This window comes from Tinamus guttatus, unplaced genomic scaffold (genome assembly GCF_059628265.1).
Source record: "Tinamus guttatus ecotype Peru unplaced genomic scaffold, ASM5962826v1 Tinamus_guttatus_pri_ptg001217l, whole genome shotgun sequence".
In the NCBI taxonomy this organism is placed as follows: domain Eukaryota; kingdom Metazoa; phylum Chordata; class Aves; order Tinamiformes; family Tinamidae; genus Tinamus; species Tinamus guttatus.
This window is the reverse complement of record NW_028289751.1, coordinates 19,125-36,968: the sequence shown is the minus strand read 5'-3', so window position 1 is coordinate 36,968 and position 17,844 is coordinate 19,125. Positions and strand designations below refer to the sequence as shown.

The following is a 17,844-nucleotide window of genomic DNA, read 5'->3' as shown; positions in this document are numbered from 1 at the left end:
CACCGAGGGGCCCAGGCGTCCGGGCGCCCCCAGAGCCAGGAGACCCCCCCACGAGGGGCCCAGGCGTCCGGCCCCCCCTCCCCACGGTGCCCCCATAGGGGCCCAGGCGTCCGGCTCCGTACCGCACCCCGGGGGGGCCGCTCTCCCCCCCCCCGGCTCTTCCTCCTCCTCCTCCATCGGCGCCTTCAGCTCCCGGGGGGGCTCTGAGAACGAGGGGGGGGCGTCGGAACGGGGGACCCCCCCCTCCCCCCCCCACCACAGGGGGGCAGGAGGGTCCCGGGGGGGGAAGGGTCGGACTGGGGTTTCGAGGCCGTTTGGGGCAGAATCCGGCAACTTTGGGCAGAATTGAGGTGATTTGGGACACAAAAACGGGGCCATCCCTGGGCTGTTTGGGTCTTTGGGGCAGTTTGGGGTAGGATTGGGGCATTTGGGGGCATTTGGGGGCTTTAGGGGCATGATTTGGGCTCCCTGGGGCAGTTTGGGGTAGGATTGGGGCAGTTTGTGGCTGTTCAGGACTATTTGGGGCATTTGGGGCAGAAAGAGGGTTGTTTAAAGCAGTTTGGGGCAGGATTTGGGCCACTTGGCCCAATTTGGGGCAGAACCGGGGCCATTTGGGACATAACAGGGGCCGTTCAGGACCAATTTGGGGCATCTGGGGGCAGTTTGGGGTTGTTTAAGGCGGTTTGGGGCAGGATTTGGGCCCCTTGGCCCAATCTGGGGCAGATTCGGGGCCGTTGGGGCCACTCAGGACCAATTTGGGGCAGATTCGGGGCCATTTGGGACATGACTGGGGTCGTTCAGGACCATTGGGGCAGACCCGGGGCCGTTTGGTCCCATTTGGGGCAGACCCGGGGCCGTTGGGGGGTTTCGGGGCAGATTCGGGGCCGTTTGGTCCATTTTGGGGCAGATTCGGGGCCGTTGGGGGGTTTCGGGGCAGATCCGGGGCCGTTTGGTCCGTTTTGGGGCAGATTCGGGGCCGTTGGGGGTTTCGGGGCAGATTCGGGGCCGTTTGGTCCATTTTGGGGCAGATTCGGGGCCGTCGGGGGTTTGGGGCGCACCGGGGGGCAGGGGGGTCCCCGTGTCCCCCCCCCGCGGCCGCCCGTCCTCGTCGTCGCTCTCGGCGAAGTCCCCCAGGTCGGCGACGTCCCCCGGGCGCAGGCTGAGCAGGCTGGCCACGCTCTGCATGTCCTCGTCCCTGCGTCCCCAAGGTGCCACCGTGTCCCCATGTCCCCAAGGTGCCACCGCGTCCCCGCGTCCCCCGTGTCCCCCGGGCGCAGGCTGAGCAGGCTGGCCACGCTCTGCATGTCCTCGTCCCTGCGTCCCCAAGGTGCCACCGCGTCCCCGTGTCCCCAAGGTGCCACCGTGTCCCCAAGGTGCCACCATGTCCCCAAGGTGCCACCGCGTCCCCATGTCCCCAAGGTGCCACCGCGTCCCCCGTGTCCCCACGTCCCCCGGGCGCAGGCTGAGCAGGCTGGCCACGCTCTGCATGTCCTCGTCCCTGCGTCCCCAAGGTGCCACCGTGTCCCCAAGGTGCCACCACGTCCCCCGTGTCCCCCATGTCCCCACGTCCCCCGGGCGCAGGCTGAGCAGGCTGGCCACGCTCTGCATGTCCTCGTCCCTGCGTCCCCAAGGTGCCACCATGTCCCCAAGGTGCCACCGTGTCCCCGTGTCCCCAAGGTGCCACCATGTCCCCAAGGTGCCACCGCGTCCCCGTGTCCCCCATGTCCCCACGTCCCCCGGGCGCAGGCTCAGCAGGCTGGCCACACTCTGCATGTCCTCGTCCCTGCATCCCCAAGGTGCCACCGCGTCCCCATGTCCCCAAGGTGCCACCACGTCCCCGTGTCCCCTGTGTCCCCAAGGTGCCACCGCGTCCCCGTGTCCCCCATGTCCCCATGTCCCCCGGGCGCAGGCTCAGCAGGCTGGCCACGCTCTGCATGTCCTCGTCCCTGCGTCCCCAAGGTGCCACTGTGTCCCCGTGTCCCCAAGGTGCCACCGTGTCCCCGTGTCCCCCATGTCCCCGTGTCCCCCGGGCGCAGGCTCAGCAGGCTGGCCACGCTCTGCATGTCCTCGTCCCTGCGTCCCCAAGGTGCCACCGCTGCCACCGTGTCCCCATGTCCCCAAGGTGCCACCGCGTCCCCGTGTCCCCACGTCCCCCGGGCGCAGGCTGAGCAGGCTGGCCACGCTCTGCATGTCCTCGTCCCTGCGGGCCACCGTGTCCCCAAGGTGCCACCGTGTCCCCATGTCCCCAAGGTGTCACCGCGTCCCCGTGTCCCCACGTCCCCAAAGTGCCACTGCGTCCCCCAAGTGCCACCACCCACCAGCACCACGGGACCCCGCTCCCCCCGCACAGGTGCCCTGCAACGGCCCTGGGGTCCCCAATGTCCCCAATGGGTCCCCCCAGTGTCCCCAAAGGTCCCCCGGGCTTCACCAGGTGCCCTGCAATGGCCCCGGGGTCCCCCCGGTGTCCCCAAAACAGGTCCCCATGTCCCCGGATGGTCCCCTTGGCTCCCCATGGTGCCCTACGATGGCTCCAAGGGCCCCCATGTCCCCAGGGGTCCCCTGTGCCCCCCGTGACCCTTGACCCTGTCCCCTGCCACCCCCGCGGGGACCTTGGGCCCCTCGAGGTGCCCTAAAACGTCCTCAAGGGAACCCCATGGCCCGACAGGGTCCCCATCCAGGTGCCCCCAGTGTCCCCAAGAGGCTCCCGTGGCCTCCGTGTCGCGACCCCCTCCGCGGTGCCCATGGTCCCCGCCACTGCCCACACCCAAGATGGCCGCCCCGCCACTGTCACCCCCGCGCCCACACCCAAGATGGCCGCCCCGCCCTCACGCGCCCCGCGCGTGCCCACCGCCAACATGGCCGCCGCGCCCCCGCCCTTCCGCGGGCGGGGCCCCGCCCCTTTGCCCGCGAGCAAGATGGCGCCGCCGGCGCCGCGACTCACGTGGCGCGGCCCTCGCGCAGGACGGTGGCCGTGAGGGTCAGGCGCAGGCGCGCGGCCGCCACCCGGCGCGAGCGCGGCCGCAGCGGCAGCTCCAGGGCGACGGCGGCGGCGGCGGGGGCGGGGGCGGCGAAACGGGAGACGTTGACGGCGGCGGCGGCCAGAGCGGAGCGGGACTCCTGGGGGGGGGGGGGGCGGGAGCGCGGGGGGCCCCGGCGTCCGGGGAGCCCCCGAACCCCCCAACGAGGACCCAGGTGTCCGGGGAGCCCCCGAACCCCCCAACGAGGACCCGGGTGTCCGGGACCCCCCGACTGGTCTGGGTGTCCAGTACCCCCTGCAGGGCCCCGGCGTCCGGGGAGCCCCCGAACCCCCCAACGAGGGGCCCGGGTGTCCGGGACCCCCCGACCGGTCTGGGTGTCCGGGGAGCCCCTGACCCCCCAACAAGGACCCGGGTGTCCGGGACCCCCGAACCCCCCAACGAGGACCCGGGTGTCCGGGACCCCCTGAACCCCAACGAGGGCCCGGGTGTCCGGGGAGCCCCCGAACCCCCCAACAAGGACCCGGGTGTCCGGGACCCCCCCAACCCCCCAACAAGGGGGGACCCCCCGACCGGTCTGGGTGTCCGGTACCCCCTGCAGGGCCCCGGTGTCCGGGGACCCCCTGAACCCCCCAACGAGGACCCGGGTGTCCGGGGACCCCCTGAACCCCAACGAGGGCCCCGGCGTCCGGGCCCCCCCCCCCCAATGGTTCTGGGTGTCCGGGACCCACCACGGGGCCCCAGTGTCCGGGACCCCCCAGCACCCCCAGGGACCCAAAAAACCGGGACCCCCCCCCCCCATACCCCTCATTGGGGACCCCGGGGATTGAAGTGTCCCCCACAAGGACCCCCATATCCAGGACCCCCCCATGTCCCCAAGTGTCCCCCATATCCAGGAGTCCCCCCCGTGTCCCCAAGTGTCCCCCACAAGGACCCCCATATCCAGGAGCCCCCCCAGGTGTCCCCCATATCCGGGAGCCCCCCCGTGTCCCCACGTGCCCCCCCGCTCACGGTCTCGATGACGAACGTCCACTCCTTGTCATCGTAGCGGTCGGCGCGGGGGTCCTGGGGACGGCGGGGACCCCGTGAGCCGCGGGGGGGGGGACGGGGTGACAGCGCGGGGGGGGGACACCGGGGACGTGCGGGGGACACGGGGGACACGGGTGACACGGGGGACACGGGGGACAGGGGGTGACGCAGGGAACAGGGGGACAGACGTGCCGGGGGGACAACAGCCGTGATGGGGGGACAACAGTCGCGCTGGGGGACACTCATGCCAGGGCTCTATGTGCACAATGTGAGGGGGAACAGCCGCACCGGGGGGACCAGGGGACCTGTTGGGGCAGGGGGAACAGCCTCAGTGGGAGGACCCGTTGTGCCAGAGGGTACAGCCGCACAGCAGGCACAGCCGCACGGGGGGGGCACAGCTGCATTGGGGGGTGGTACAGCCGTGCAGCGGGTACAGTCACACAAGACGGGTACAGCCGTGCGGCGGGTAGGGCTGCATAGGACGGGGTACAGCCACACAGGGGGGCACAGTCGCACAGCGGGGTACAGCTGCATGAGGCAGGGTACAGCCGCGTGGTGGGTACAGCTACACCGGGGGGGTAGAGCCGCACCGGGGAGGGTACAGCCGCACAGCGGGTACAGCCGCATGGGGTACAGCCACACAGAGGGGCACAGTCACACCAGGGGGGGCACAGTCGCGCAGGGCGGTACAGCCGCACAGCGGGTACAGCCACACAGAGGGGCACAGTCGCACCGGGGGGACACAGTCGTGCAGGGCGGTACAGCCGCACAGAGGGGCACAGTCGCACCGGGGGGGGGCACAGTCGCGCAGGGCGGTACAGCCGCACGGCGGGTACAGCCGCGCCAGGGAACACCCGCGCGGGCGCCGCACCCGGTACAGCGTCACCACAACATCGACGGTCTCGGGCACCACCCAGGTGACGGAGCCCCGGTAGGGGTTGCCGATGTCCGGCTGCCAGCTGTGGGGCTGCGGCGACACCCTCAGCCCCACGGCGCCCCACGGCGCCCGCATCGCCCCATGGGGGCCCCACACGTGTCCCCCAACCAGCCCTATAGGTGGCACCAGCCCCATAGGTGCCCCCGACCAGCCCCACAGGCACCCCCTCCAGCCCCATAGGTGCCCCTGACCTGCCCTATAGACCACCCCAGCCCCATAGGTGCCCCCGACCGGCCCCATAGGTGCTGCCAGCCCCATAGATGACCCCTTCCAGCCCCATAGGTGCTCCCTACCACCCCCATAGGCACCCCCCCCCCAGCTCCATAGGTGCCCTTGACGAGCCCCATAGGTGCCCCTGACCTGCCCTATAGACCCCCCCAGCCCCATAGGTGCCCCCCGCCGCCCCACCTTGGTGCAGAGCCGCCGGTTGCGCCTCGTCCACACGACGACCACCTTGTCCGGCTGCCTGTGGGGCTGCTCCTTAGACCATGGAGGGGGGGGACCAGCCCCCCAACACCCCCTGCGCCCCCCAACACCCCCCGCCCACCCCCTATCGCTGTGGGGCAGCCCCGGTCGCGGCCGTGGGGCACCGAGATAACGGGGCGGGGGGGGGACACCGTTGGCTGGGACCTGCCCTGCCCTGCCCCACGGCCGCCCTAGAGGACCCCCAGCCCCATGGGAGCCCCATGGATACCCCTAGAGCACCCCCAGCCCCATGGGAGCCCCATGGATACCCCTAGGGCACCCCCAGCCCCATGGGAGCCCCATGGATACCCCTAGGGCACCCCCAGCCCCATGGGAGCCCCATGGATACCCCTACAGCACCCCCAGCCCCATGGATACCCCATGGATACCCCTAGAGCACCCCCAGCCCCACGGGAACCCCATGGATACCCCTAGAGCACCCCCAGCCCCATGGAAACCCCATAGACACCCCTAGGGCACCCCCAGCCCCACGGGAGCCCCTAGAGTCTCCCCAGCCCCATAGACACCCCTAGAGCACCCCCAGCCCCATGGAAACCCCATAGATACCCCTAGGGCACCCCCAGGCCCATAGACACCCCTAGGGCACCCCCAGCCCCATGGATACCCCATAGACGCCCCTAGGGCACCCTGGGGGTGGGGCACTTGGGGGGCCCCTGGACGGGGGGGGCAGTTGGGGGTCCCCGGTGCTCCCCCCCCCCCGCCCTGGACAGCTGCTCGGGGGGGGGGGGGGTCGGGCTAAGTTTAGCCCGGGGGGGGGGGGGGGGGGGGTCGGGGCTAAATTTGGGGCTGGAGGAAACCGGACACCCCCCCCCGCCCCCCCCCGCCCTGCCCCACAGCCCCCCCCCCCCCCCCCGGGGTTATTTTTAGCCGCCCCGGCGGCGTTTCCCGCCAGGGCCCCATTTATGGCCATTCTGAGCCCAAAACGAAAGCGGAGGCCGGGGGGGGGGGGGCGGCCCCACATTGGGGGGCTCAGCCCCATAGCGGGGGGCGGGGCCGGGCGGGGCCGTGGGGCAGAGCCCCCCCCCCCCCCCCCCCCCGCAGGAACCTCCCGCTTCCCCTTTCGCCGCCCGGAACCGGCGGCCCCACAGGGGCCCCGCGCCCCATAGGGGACCTGCCCCCTATAGAGACCTGCCCCCTATAGAGACCCAGACCCCTATAGAGACCCAGACCCCTATGGGGACCCTGCCCCCTATGGGGACCCAGACCCTTATGGGGATCCAGACCCCTATGGGGATCCAGACCCCTATGGGGACCCAGACCCTTATGGGGACCCAGACCCCTATAGGGACCCAGACCCCTATAGGGACCCAGACCCCTATGGGGACCCAGACCCCTACAGGGACCCAGACCCCTATGGGGACCCTGCCCCCTATAGGGACCCAGACCCCTATAGGGACCCAGACCCCTATGGGGACCCAGACCCCCCCCGGGGGGCCCTACAGACCCAGGCCCCACAGGGCCCCGCCCCACACAAGCGCCCCGTGCCCTATACGGGACCCTACGGGCTATAGGGGGCTATAGGGGCCCGTAAGGACCAGGGCGCTATAGGGGAGAGGGGACACCCCGGGGGGGCGGTGCCGGGGGGGGGTCCCCGTGTCCGACAGGGGGGAGTCCCGGGGGGGGAGGGGGGGAGTTTCCCAGGGCGGTGCCGGGGGGGGGGGGGGAATCCCGGGACAGGGGAGGGATCGAGGGGGGGGATCGTGGGGGGGGTCCCGGGGTCACGGGGGGGTCACGGGGGGGGTGATCCCGGGGGGGGCGTCCTGGAGGGGGGGTCCCGTGGGGGTTTCCCGTGGGGGGGGGTTTCCCGTGGGGGGGGGTTTCCCGCGGGGGGGTCCCGTGGGGGGGTTTCCCGGGGGGGGTCCCGCGGGGGGGTCCCGGGGGGTCCCTCACCACTTCCGGGTCCCCTCCAGCCGCAGCTCCTCGTAACTCGCCACCACGTGGACTTTGGCCGCGCGTTTCCCCACGCGCTGCAGCCGCTTCCACACGGAGCCCATGGCCCCCCCCCGCCCCGGCCCACGCCACGCGCGACCGCGGCGCGCGCGCCCCCCCCCGGCGGGACCGGGACCGGGACAGGGACCGCCCCCCCCGGGACTGGGACCGCCCCCCCCGGGACTGGGACCGCCCCCCCCCGGGACCGGGACCGCCCCCCCCCTCCACGGGACCGCCCCCCCCGTCCCGTATTGCCCCCCCCTCCGGTATTGCCCCCCCCGACCCGGTATTGCCCCCCCCCCCCCCCCCCCGGTATCTGCCCCCTCCGCCCCGCCCGTTGGGGGGGTCCGGGGCGGGGGGGGAAACAAAATGACAACCGGTTCCTGCCCCCCCCGGAGCGGGGAGCCCCGCCCCCTTGGCCACGCGGCCCCGCCCCTTGGCCACGTGGCCCCGCCCCCTGGCCCCGCCCCGGGCCGTATAGCGGTCCCTCCGCCTGTCGCCCCCCCCGCCCGCACCGCTCCCCCCCCCCCCGGGCCATACGGGCCCTGTCAGGCCCTATAGGGGCCCCCGGCCGCCCCTATGGCCATCGCGGGCCCTATAGACCCCACAGCCCCCCCGCACCCGCCCCCCTGCCCCCCAATCTGCCCCAGAGCTGCTCAAACTGCCCCCCAACCTGCCCCAGCCTCTCCCAGACCCCCCCCAATCTGCCCCGCAGATGCTCGAACTGCCCCCGAGCCCCCCCCAATCTCCCCTGCAATCCCCCCACCTGCCCCAGAACCCCCCCAATCTACCCCATAGTTGTTCAAGCTGCCTGCAGTCTCCCCCCGAATCCTCCAATCTGCCCTGGAATCCCCCCCCAGCTACCCCAGAGCCCCCCAATCTGCCCCAGAGTCGCTCAAACTGCCCCTGAGCCCCCCAACCACCCCCCAATCTGCCCTGGAGTCCCCCCACCTACCCCAGACCCCCCAATCTGCCCCAGAGTCGCTCTTTAAGGGGGCGCGGGGGGGGGGTATATTCTTTATTGGGGTGCAGGGGGGCGCGGGGGGGTCACGTCCTTCACCGGGGCAGCCCCTGCAGCCCCTGCATCCCCTGCATCCCCTGCATCCCGTCCAGTCCATGCAGTGAATGCAGCGAACGCAGCGCGTCGGCGCAGGCGCGCACCAGGCCGCAGAGCTGCGCGGCTGCCGCGGGGTCCCCGCAGCGCCGCAGCTCCCGCGCGGCCCCGGCCATGCGGCGCAGCACGGCCGCGCGCGCCAGGGCCGCCACGGCCGCCGCGTCACCGGGGTCACCGGCGTCACCGGGGTCACCGGCGTCACCCGCGTCACCCGGGGGGGCCGCCCCCTCGCAGCGCTCCGGCCACCGCGACGCCGGATCCGCCCGCGGCTGCGACGGCTGCGACGGCTGCGACGGCTCCGGCGCGTCCGGTGTGTCCAGCGCTGCGGGGACCGCTCAGATCCCCCCTTGTCCCCCTCAGATCCCCCCGTGTCCCCCTCGGATCCCCCCTTGGATCCCCTCAGATCCCCCCTTGGATCCCCCCTTGGATGCTCTTGGATCCCCCCTTGGATTCCCCCTTGGATCCCCTCGGATCCCCCCTTGGATCCTCTCAGATCCCCCCTTGGATCCCCCGTGTCCCCCTTGGATTCCCCCTTGGATCCTCTCGGATCCCCCCTTGGATCCCCCCTTGTTCCCCTTGGATCCCCCGTGTGCCCCTTGGCCCCCTGGATCCGCCTTCAGATCCCCTCAGGCCACACGGATCCCCCCTCGGATTCCCCCATGGATCCCCCCTTGGATCCTCTCGGATCCCCCGTGTCCCCCTTGGATCCCCCTTTGGATCTCCTCTCGGATCCCCCCCGTGTCCCCTTTGGGTCACCTGGACCCCCCCTCGGATTCCCCCATGGATCCTCCCTCAGATCCCCTGGGGCCGCCTGGATCCCCCCAGCGGCTCCCTCGGATCCCCCATGTCCCCCTGTGTCCCCCTGGGACCCCCCCTTGAATCCCCCCGTGTCCCCCTGGGATCCCCCCGGATCCCCTTGAATCCCCCCGTGTCCCCCCGGATCCCCCCGGATCCCCCCGGATCCCCGTTCCCAGACCCAACCTCCTTCCCGGGATCCCTGACCCATTCCCGGGTCCCCCCCCCCCGCACCGGGATCGTCCGTGTCCGGGTCCGGGTCCCGGCAGGAGACGCAGAGGAGCCGGCGCTGCCGGTCCTGGAGCAGGATGGTCTGGGGGGGAGCAGGGCCCCTGGTACAGCCGGACCCCCCGGTACCCCCGAACCCCCCCGGTACCCCCGTAACCCCCCCCCGGTACCCCCGGACCCATCCCGGTACCCCCGGTACCCCCGAACCCCCCTGGTACAGTCGAACCCTCCCCCGGTGTCCCATACCCATCCCGGTACCCCCATACCCGTCCCGGTGTCCCATACCCCGCACTCCGGGCAGGTCTCCCCCAGCATCCGGTACCCCTGCTTGTCCCGGTACCCTCGGTACTCCCAGTACCCCCGGTTCTCCCCGTACCCCACATTCCAGGCAAGTTTCCCCCAACATCCGGTACTGCCGGTTCTCCCGGTTTTCCCGTACCCTCCCGGTACCCCCAGTTCTCCTGGTACCCCTGGTACCCCCGTACCCCGCACAGGTCTCCCCCAGCACATGGTACCCCCGGTACCACATACTCCTCCCGGGACCCCCGGTTCTTCCGGTTCCCCCGGTACCCCGTTCCCCCTCCTGGTGCCCCTGTACCCATTCTGGTGTCCCACATCCCGCACTCGGGACAGGCCTCCCCCAGCATCCGGTACCCCCGGTTCTCCCGGTACCCCCGGTTCTCCCGGTACCCCCGTACTCATCCCGGTACCCCTGGTACCCCATACCCCGCACTCTGGACAGGCCTCCCCCAGCATCCGGTACCCCCGGTTCTCCCGGTACCCCCGGTTCTCCCGGTACCCCCGTACTCATCCCGGTACCCCTGGTACCCCATACCCCGCACTCTGGACAGGTCTCCCCCAACATCCGGTACCCCCGGTTCTCCCGGTACCCCCGTGCTCATCCCGGTACCCCCGGTTCCCCCGGTACCCCCGGTTCTCCCGGTTCCCCCAGTACCCCCGGTTCTCCCGGTACCCCCGGTTCCCCCGGTACCCCCGGTTCTCCCGGTACCCCCGTACTCATCCCGGTACCCCCGTACCCCGCACTCCGGACACGTCTCCCCCAACATCCGGTACCCCCGCAGCAGATGCTCCCCCAGGGCCTGGCTGATCCGTTCCTGCCGCTCCCGCCCTGCGGCCGCCGCCGCCTTCCGGTCCGGAACCGGGACCGGCCCGGCCGCCCCTGCGGAACCGGGGGTCACGGGGGGAAGGGACCGGGGGGGACGCGGGAACGGGGGGACACAAACACCGGGACGCGGGAACGGGGGGACGCGGGAACGGGGGGACACGAACACCGGGACGCGGGAACGGGGGGACGCAGGGACGGGGGGAACGCAGGGACGGGGGGACACAAACACCAGGACACGGGAACGGGGGGACACGGGAACGGGGGGAACGCAGGGACGGGGGGACACAAACACCAGGACACGGGAACGGGGGGACACGGGAACGGGGGGAACGCAGGGACGGGGGGACACGGGGGACGCGCTGGGGGGGGGGGGGTTTCCGGCGCCGCCGCCCGCACCCGCGTTCACCGCCATGGCCCGCTCCCCGCCGGAAGTGGCGTCGCAGAATGGGTCCGTCCGGAAAAGCAGCCCCCCAGCGGCGCGGGTCCGTCCGGGAAACGCAGCCCCCCAGCGGGGCGGGTCCGTCCGGGAAATGGAGCCCCCCGGAAGCAGGGGACGCGCAGATCGGTTCCCCCCAGCCCCCCCCGCCCCGCGCGCCCCGCCCCTTCCCCGCCCCCCCAGGACAGGAGGCGGCAGCTCTGGAAAACGTTTATTTGGCGGGAAAAGCCCGAGGGGGCGGGGAAAGGGGCGGAGCTTGGGGAGGGGGGAAGCTCTACGGGGGGGGGGTTTACCTGGAAGACAAAGCCCGGGGGGGGGGGGGGGGGGGGGGTTAATTTAGGGAGGGGGCGGCGGGAGCAGCGGGAACCTCCGTTAAAAAAGGGGGGGCCGGGGGCGCCCCGGGTCCGTCCGAGCGGCACCTGGAAGGAAGCAGGGGGGGGGGGGTGAGGGGCTGGGGGGGGAGGGGCTCGCGCCGCCCCCCCCCCCTCCCCGGTGCCCGTGTCCGGAGCGGGTCGGGCCGGACGGGACCGGATGGGACCGGACCAGACCGGATGGGACCGGACGGGACCGGCAGGCGGCTCCGCGGCGACGCGGCCGCTCTAACCTGCCGGCTCCGAGGTCTGCGCCGCTCCGGGCGCCCCGGGAGCGGCTCCTGCCCCCGGGGCTGCGTCCTGGCGCCGCGGTCACGTCCTGGGGATTAACGGCCGTTACACGGGGGGACAGGGACGGGGCGGCCGGGACGGAGCGCGGAGCGATCCCGCGTGGAGCCGGGACGGAGCGCGGAGCGACCCGGAGCGGAGCCGGGACGGAGCGCGGTGCATCCCAACACGGAGCTGGGACAGGAGCAGGACCGGGACGGAGCGCGCAGCGGCAGCGCCGCGGTTCTGGCTGCACCGTGGGTTCGGGGGGGACACGGAGCTGGACCGGGCCGGAGCTGGACTGGGCCGGAGCACCACGCGTTCCGGTGCGGAGACAGCGGGATGGAGCACGGCGCATCCCAGCGTGAAGCCGGGACGGAGCGGGGCCGGGACGGAGCGTGCGGCGGCTCCGTGGGGCCGGGGGGACACGGCAGCGGCTCCGGCCACACCGTGGGGCTGGGGGGGAACGGGATGCGCCAGCTCCGCGGTTCTGGTTCCGGCATGGAGCCGGGCTGGGGGGACACGGCGGCAGCTCCGCGGTTCCGGTTGCACCGTGGGCTCGGAGGGGACACGGTGGCACCAGCTCCACGGTCCCGGTTGCGCCGTGGGCTCAGGGGGGACATGGTGGCACCGGCTCCGTGGTCCCGGTTGCACCGTGGGCTCGGGGGGGACACGGCGGCAGCCCCGGCGGCCCCGCTCTCACCTGCGGCTCAGAACGCCGAGTAGCGCGTGCGGTCGGCGTACGGGTCCCGCTCGAAGCGCTGCATGTCGTAGAGCGACGCGCGCGCGGCCGACGACACCGGCGACAGCTGCCCGCGCTCGTACGAGTACGACTCCCCCGCCGCGGCGCCCGCCGCCGCCGCGCGCCGCAGGGGGCTCCGGTCGCGCGCGTAGTACGTGGACGAGGCGGCCGCGGCGGCCGCGCTGGCGGCGGCGGCCACGGCGGCGGCCGCTCCGGGGGTCGGCAGCAGCGCCCGGTCATAGGGGTCGAGCGCAGCGGGGAGGCGGGCGGCCACGGCGCCGCCGGCCGCCATGGCCGTGGACTGCACCTGCGAGTACTGCGCGTACTGCGAGTACTGCGCCATGGTCTGCTCCGCGTAGGCGTCGTAGCGCACGCGGTAGCGCTTGTAGTAGTCGACCATCCCGCCATAGGCGTCATCGTAATAGACGGTCTCCCCGTAGCCCGCGGGGTAGGGGGTGCGCACCGCGCCGTACTGCTCGTTATAGGCCTCGGTAAAGTCGGCCGCCTGGCCCGGGCGGTCTACGGGACACTCTTTAGACCAGTGCCCTTCCTTCCCGCAGCGGTAGCAGCCGCTCTTGTCGCCCATCCCCGGCGCGGTCCGGAGCCGACTCGTGGACAACTGCACGCGCATCCGCTTGCCTTGAAGAGACCAGAGGGACGGAGTTAACGGGGCCGCGCGGGGACGGGGCCGCCGGGAGCCCCCGGGGCGGCCGGGACCGACCCCGGGCACCGGGCAGGGAAAGCGGCGCCCGGAAGGGCCCGTTGGGAAGGGCGGGAGCGGAGCCGCCCGTTCCGCTTCCCGCCGGCTCCTCCGGAGGCTCCGGACATTCCCGGTCACCAGGGGAAGGGTTTGCCGGGAAGAGCGGAGCCGTATCCCGGGAATCCGCCCGGGATTCCCTTCCGAACCCGCCGGCCGCTCCGGCCGCATCCCGCGGACCCGAGGGACCCAATTCCCGCGTTTCTGGGGGGAAGCGGCCGCATCCGCCCGCGGGTCCCGGCGCTCCCGCCCTCACCCGGGAGCCGGAGCGGCTCGGGAAGCGCCCGGAGCAGCTCGGGAAGCGCCCGGAGCGGCTCAGGAAGCGCCCGGAGCTTTGGGGCAGGCGGAGGCGTCCGCGACCCCCCCCGGCTGCTCGTTTTGGGGCAAGAAACTGGGGAAAAGGGACTCTTGGGGCTGCTCCTCTCTGCTCCGGAGCCGACCCGGCCACGAGGGCTGCGGGCAGGAAAAGGGGCCCAAATGTCCCCAATTTGCGGCTCCGCAGAGCCCTGTCCCCAAGGGGCCTCGGTTGAGCCGTCCCCGCCGGGCGCGGATCCCGGTACCGGCTCTGGGGGGGCCGTGGATCCCGGTACCGGCCCTGGGAGGATCCTGGCACCGGCCCCGGGAGAGCTGTGGATGCCGGTACCGGCTCCTGGAGGATCCCGTGGATCCCGGCTCCGGGAGGGCTGCGGATCCCGGTACCGGCCCTGGGATGATCCTGGTACCAGCACTGGGAGGGCTGGGGATCCCGGTACCGGCTCCGGGAGGATCCCGCGGATCCCGGTACCGGCCCTGGGAGGATCCGGCGGATCCCGGCACTGGCCCCGGGAGGATCCCGGCAGGATCCGGGGGGGCTGCGGATCCCGGTACCGGCTCCGGGGGGGCTGTGGATCCCGGTACCGGCTCCGGGGGGGCTGCGGATCCCGGTACCGGCTCCGGGGGGGCTGCGGATCCCGGTACCGGCCCTGGGAGGATCCTGGCACTGGCCCTGGGAGGATGCCGGTGGGATCTGGCCCTGGCTCCAGGAGGATCCCCGTACCGGGAGGGCTGGGGATCCCGGTACCAGCCCCGGGAGGATCCTGGTACCGGCACTGGGAGGATCCCGCGGATCCCGGTACCGGCCCTGGGAGGATCCCGGTACCGGCCCCGGGAGGATCCCGCGGATCCCGGCCCCATCCTCACCCTGGAACTCGGTGTTGTCCAGGCCGCGCAGCGCCTCCACGGCGTCCTCGGCGCGCTCCATGTGCACGAACGCGTAGTCCTTGACGATGTCGCACTCGATGACCGGCCGTACTCCTCGAACTTGGCGCGCAGCTCCAGGTTGGTGCACGTGGGGCTGATGTTGCCCACGTGCAGCTTGGTGGACGCCTTGCTCTTGTTCTTGGAGGCCTCCACGTTGATGCAGACGCCGTGCAGCTTGTGGTGGTGCAGGTTGCGGATGGCGTCCTCGGCCGCCGTCTTGTCCTCGATGTGCACGAAGCCGTAGTTCTTGATGATGTCGCACTCCAGCACCTTGCCGTACTGCTCGAACAGCGCGCGGATCTCCTGCTCCGTGGCCTCGCGCGGGAGGTTCCCGATGAACAGCTTCACCATGGCGGCCGCGCCTGCGGGACACAGCGCCAACGGTCATGGACGGGGCCCCCCAAACCTATGGGGCGCCCTATGGGGAGCCCTATGGCCCTATGGGGAGCCCTATGGCCCTAATGGGGAGCGCTATGGCCCTATGGGAATCGCTATGGCCCTATGGGGCGCCCTATGGCGCGGCAGGTTCCCGATGAACAGCTTCACCATGGCGGCCGCGCCTGCGGGACGGACCAACGGTCACGGACAGGGCCCCCAGCTCCATGGGGCGCCCTATGGGGCTATGGGGCGCCCTATGGCCCTATGGGGAGCTCTATGGCCCCCCCCCGACCCTATGGGGCTCCCTATGGCCTCCCCGACCCTATGGGGCAACCTATGGCCCTATGGGGAGCCCTATGGCCCTATGGGGAGCCCTATGGCCCCCCGGCTCTATGGGGCGCCCTATGGGGAGCCCTATGGCCCTCCCCCAACCCTATGGGGAGCCCTATAGCCCCTCTGACCCTATGGGGCACCCTATGGCCCCCCTGACCCTATGGGGCACCCTATGGTCCTATAGGGTGCCCTATGGCCCTATGGGGTGCCCTATGGGGAGCTCCATGGCCCCCCCCGACCCTATGGGGTGCCCTATGACCCCTCTGATCCTGTGGGGCTTCCTATGACCCCCCTGACCCTATGGGGCACCCTATGGTCCTGTAGGGCTCCCTATGGCCTCCCCGACCCTATGGGGCGCCCTATGGCCCTATGGGGATCCCTATGGCCCCCGTGACCCTATGGGGCAACCTATGGCCCTATGGGGTGCCCTATGGTCCTATGGGGTGCCCTATGGGGAGCTCTATGCCCCCCCCCGACCCTATGGGGTGCCCTATGACCCCTCTGATCCTGTGGGGCTTCCTATGGCCTCCCCGACCCTATGGGGCGCCCTATGGCCCTATGGGGCGCCCTATGCCCCCCCCGGCCCTATGGGGCTTCCTATAGGAACCCCCCCCCCCGCGGCTCCCCATCCCGCCCCGGGGGTCCCGGGACCTCCGGGGGGTCCGGCCGGTACCGCGGGGCCTCGCGCGGGATCCGATGGGACCGGGCGGGAGCGGGGGAGGGCGCGGAGGCTCCGGAGGAGGAAAAGGGAAGGCCGGGACGGGGAGAGGAAACCCGGGAGCACCGGAAAACGGCGGGGGAGCCCCGGGGGCACCGGAACGGGGCGGGGGGGACCCCCGGGCCGATAATGGGGAGCACCGGAAGCACCGGACGGGGGGGGAGGGGGCGCTCACCACAGCTCCGCTCCGCACGCGCCGCGTCGGCCGACGGCGACAAAATGGCGGCGGCAGCGGCTCCACCCCGCGGCCCCGCCCTGCGCCCCGCCCCCGCGCGCGGCGCCGCGCGCGCTCATTGGCCGGCGCCGCCCGGGCGCCGCGTTGCGATTGGCCGCCCGGCGGCCACGAGGCTGACGCACGGGGGGGGTGACGTCAGGGCGCGCCGCCGTCAATGGCGCCGCCCAGCTCGGCGCGGATGCGGAGCCGGGGGGAGCGCAGGGGCGGTTCCGGTCACGTGGCGGCGGCGGCGGCCAATCGGGGCGCGGGGCGGGGGCGGGGCGCCGCGGAGCCCGGCGGGGTCGGAGCGGCGGGAGCGGCGGAACCGGGTGGGTGGCGGCGGGGGGGGGGGAGCGGGGGGAACCGCCGGCCCCGCCCCTCCCGCCGCGGGACACGCCCCTCCGCGGCGGCCCCGCCCTCGCCTCGAGGCCCCGCCCCTCTCAGCCCCAAGCGGCCCGAGGCCTCCGCCCCCCCCCGCGGTACCCTGGATCCGATGGGCCACGCCCCTCGCGCCTTGGCCACGCCCCTCGCGCCTTGGCCACGCCCCCCAGGGCGCGTCCTGCCCCTGGGACCCGTCCTGGGCCTCGAGGGCCGCCCGTTCCCGGCAGCCCCGGTCCTGCCCCCGGACCCACATCTGGGCCCCCCAGCCCCCATCCTGCCCCCCAGCCCCGTTCCTGCCCCCTGGACCCACATCTGGACCTCCCAGCCCCCATCCTGCCCCCCGGACCCACATCTGGGCCCCTCTGTCCCGGTCCTGCCCCCCAGCCCCGTTCCCGCCCCCTGGACCCACATCTGGACCTCCCAGCCCCCATCCTGCCCCCCGGACCCACATCTGGGCCCCTCTGTCCCGGTCCTGCCCCCAGCCCCGTCCTGCCCCCCAGCCCCGCTCCCGCCCCGCGGGTCGCCCTGATCCCCCCTCGTCTCCCGCAGGGAACATGTCGGACCCGGTGCTGCTGCTGCGGCGGGTGCGGGATCGCGGCGACGACGGCGACGGCGACGACGCGGCGGCGGCACCGGGGGGGCCTCCCCGGCGCAAGCGCGGGCGGCGCCGCCGCTTCTACCCCGAGCACCGCGTGTACCGGGCGCGCTGCTCCTTCCTGGACCTGAGCGAGGAGCAGGTGCTGCGGCGCTACCGGCTGGACAAGGCGGCCATCGCGGCGCTGTGCCGCGAGCTGCGCGCCGACCTGGAGAGCGTCACGGGCCGCAGCCACGCGCTGCCCGTGGCCGTCAAGGTGACGGCGGCGCTGGCCTTCCTGGCCAGCGGCTCCTTCCAGGCGGCCGCGCGCGCCGGCGCCGGCATCAGCCAGTCGGCCATGTCCAACTGCCTGGCGCAGTTCCTGGCGGCGCTGCAGCGGCGCGCGCCGCGCTACGTGGTGTTCCCGGCGCCCGGGCGCGCCGCGCCGCGCGGGCCCTTCCCCGGCGCGCTGGGGCTGCTGGGCAGCATGCACGTGGCGCTGCGCGCGCCGGCTGACAACGAGCCGGCCTTCCGCAACGCGCGCAACTTCCACTCCATGAACATGCAGGTGGTGTGCGACGCGCGCGGCGCCATCACCAACGTGGTGGCCAAGTTCCCCGGCGCGTGTCCCAACGCCGCCGTGCTCGAGGGCTCCGCGCTGGCGCGGCTGCTGGACGGCGCGCGGCCCCACGGCGCCTGGCTGCTGGGTGAGGGACGGGGACGGGGACGGGGATGGGACGGGGCGGCCAAGGGGACGGGGACATGGGGACGGGGGGACGGGGACGGGGACGCGGGGACGCCGAGGGGACGGGACG

The 17,844-nt window shown here is 73.1% G+C and overlaps 2 protein-coding genes across 2 annotated transcripts; both read right to left on the bottom strand.

Moving 5' to 3' along the window:
* Nucleotides 1-8,412: 8,412 nt before the first annotated feature.
* LOC148590601 (protein ZNRD2-like) lies at nt 8,413-11,031 on the bottom strand. Its single transcript, XM_088538836.1, has 4 exons — nt 11,016-11,031; nt 10,531-10,622; nt 9,500-9,578; nt 8,413-8,792 (listed from the first exon to the last, which is right to left on the bottom strand). The coding sequence occupies exons 1-4, from the start codon at nt 11,029-11,031 to the stop codon at nt 8,413-8,415; spliced, it is 567 nt and encodes a 188-aa protein (XP_088394962.1).
* A 424-nt stretch (nt 11,032-11,455) lies between these two features.
* On the bottom strand, nt 11,456-14,792 carry LOC148590600 (RNA-binding protein 4-like). The gene is given in 4 exon segments (XM_088538831.1): nt 11,456-11,474; nt 12,397-13,074; nt 14,372-14,479; nt 14,482-14,792. Coding segments are annotated over 3 exon segments (1,080 nt in total). The 5' UTR covers nt 14,783-14,792; the 3' UTR covers nt 11,456-11,474; nt 12,397-12,403.
* Nucleotides 14,793-17,844: the final 3,052 nt, after the last annotated feature.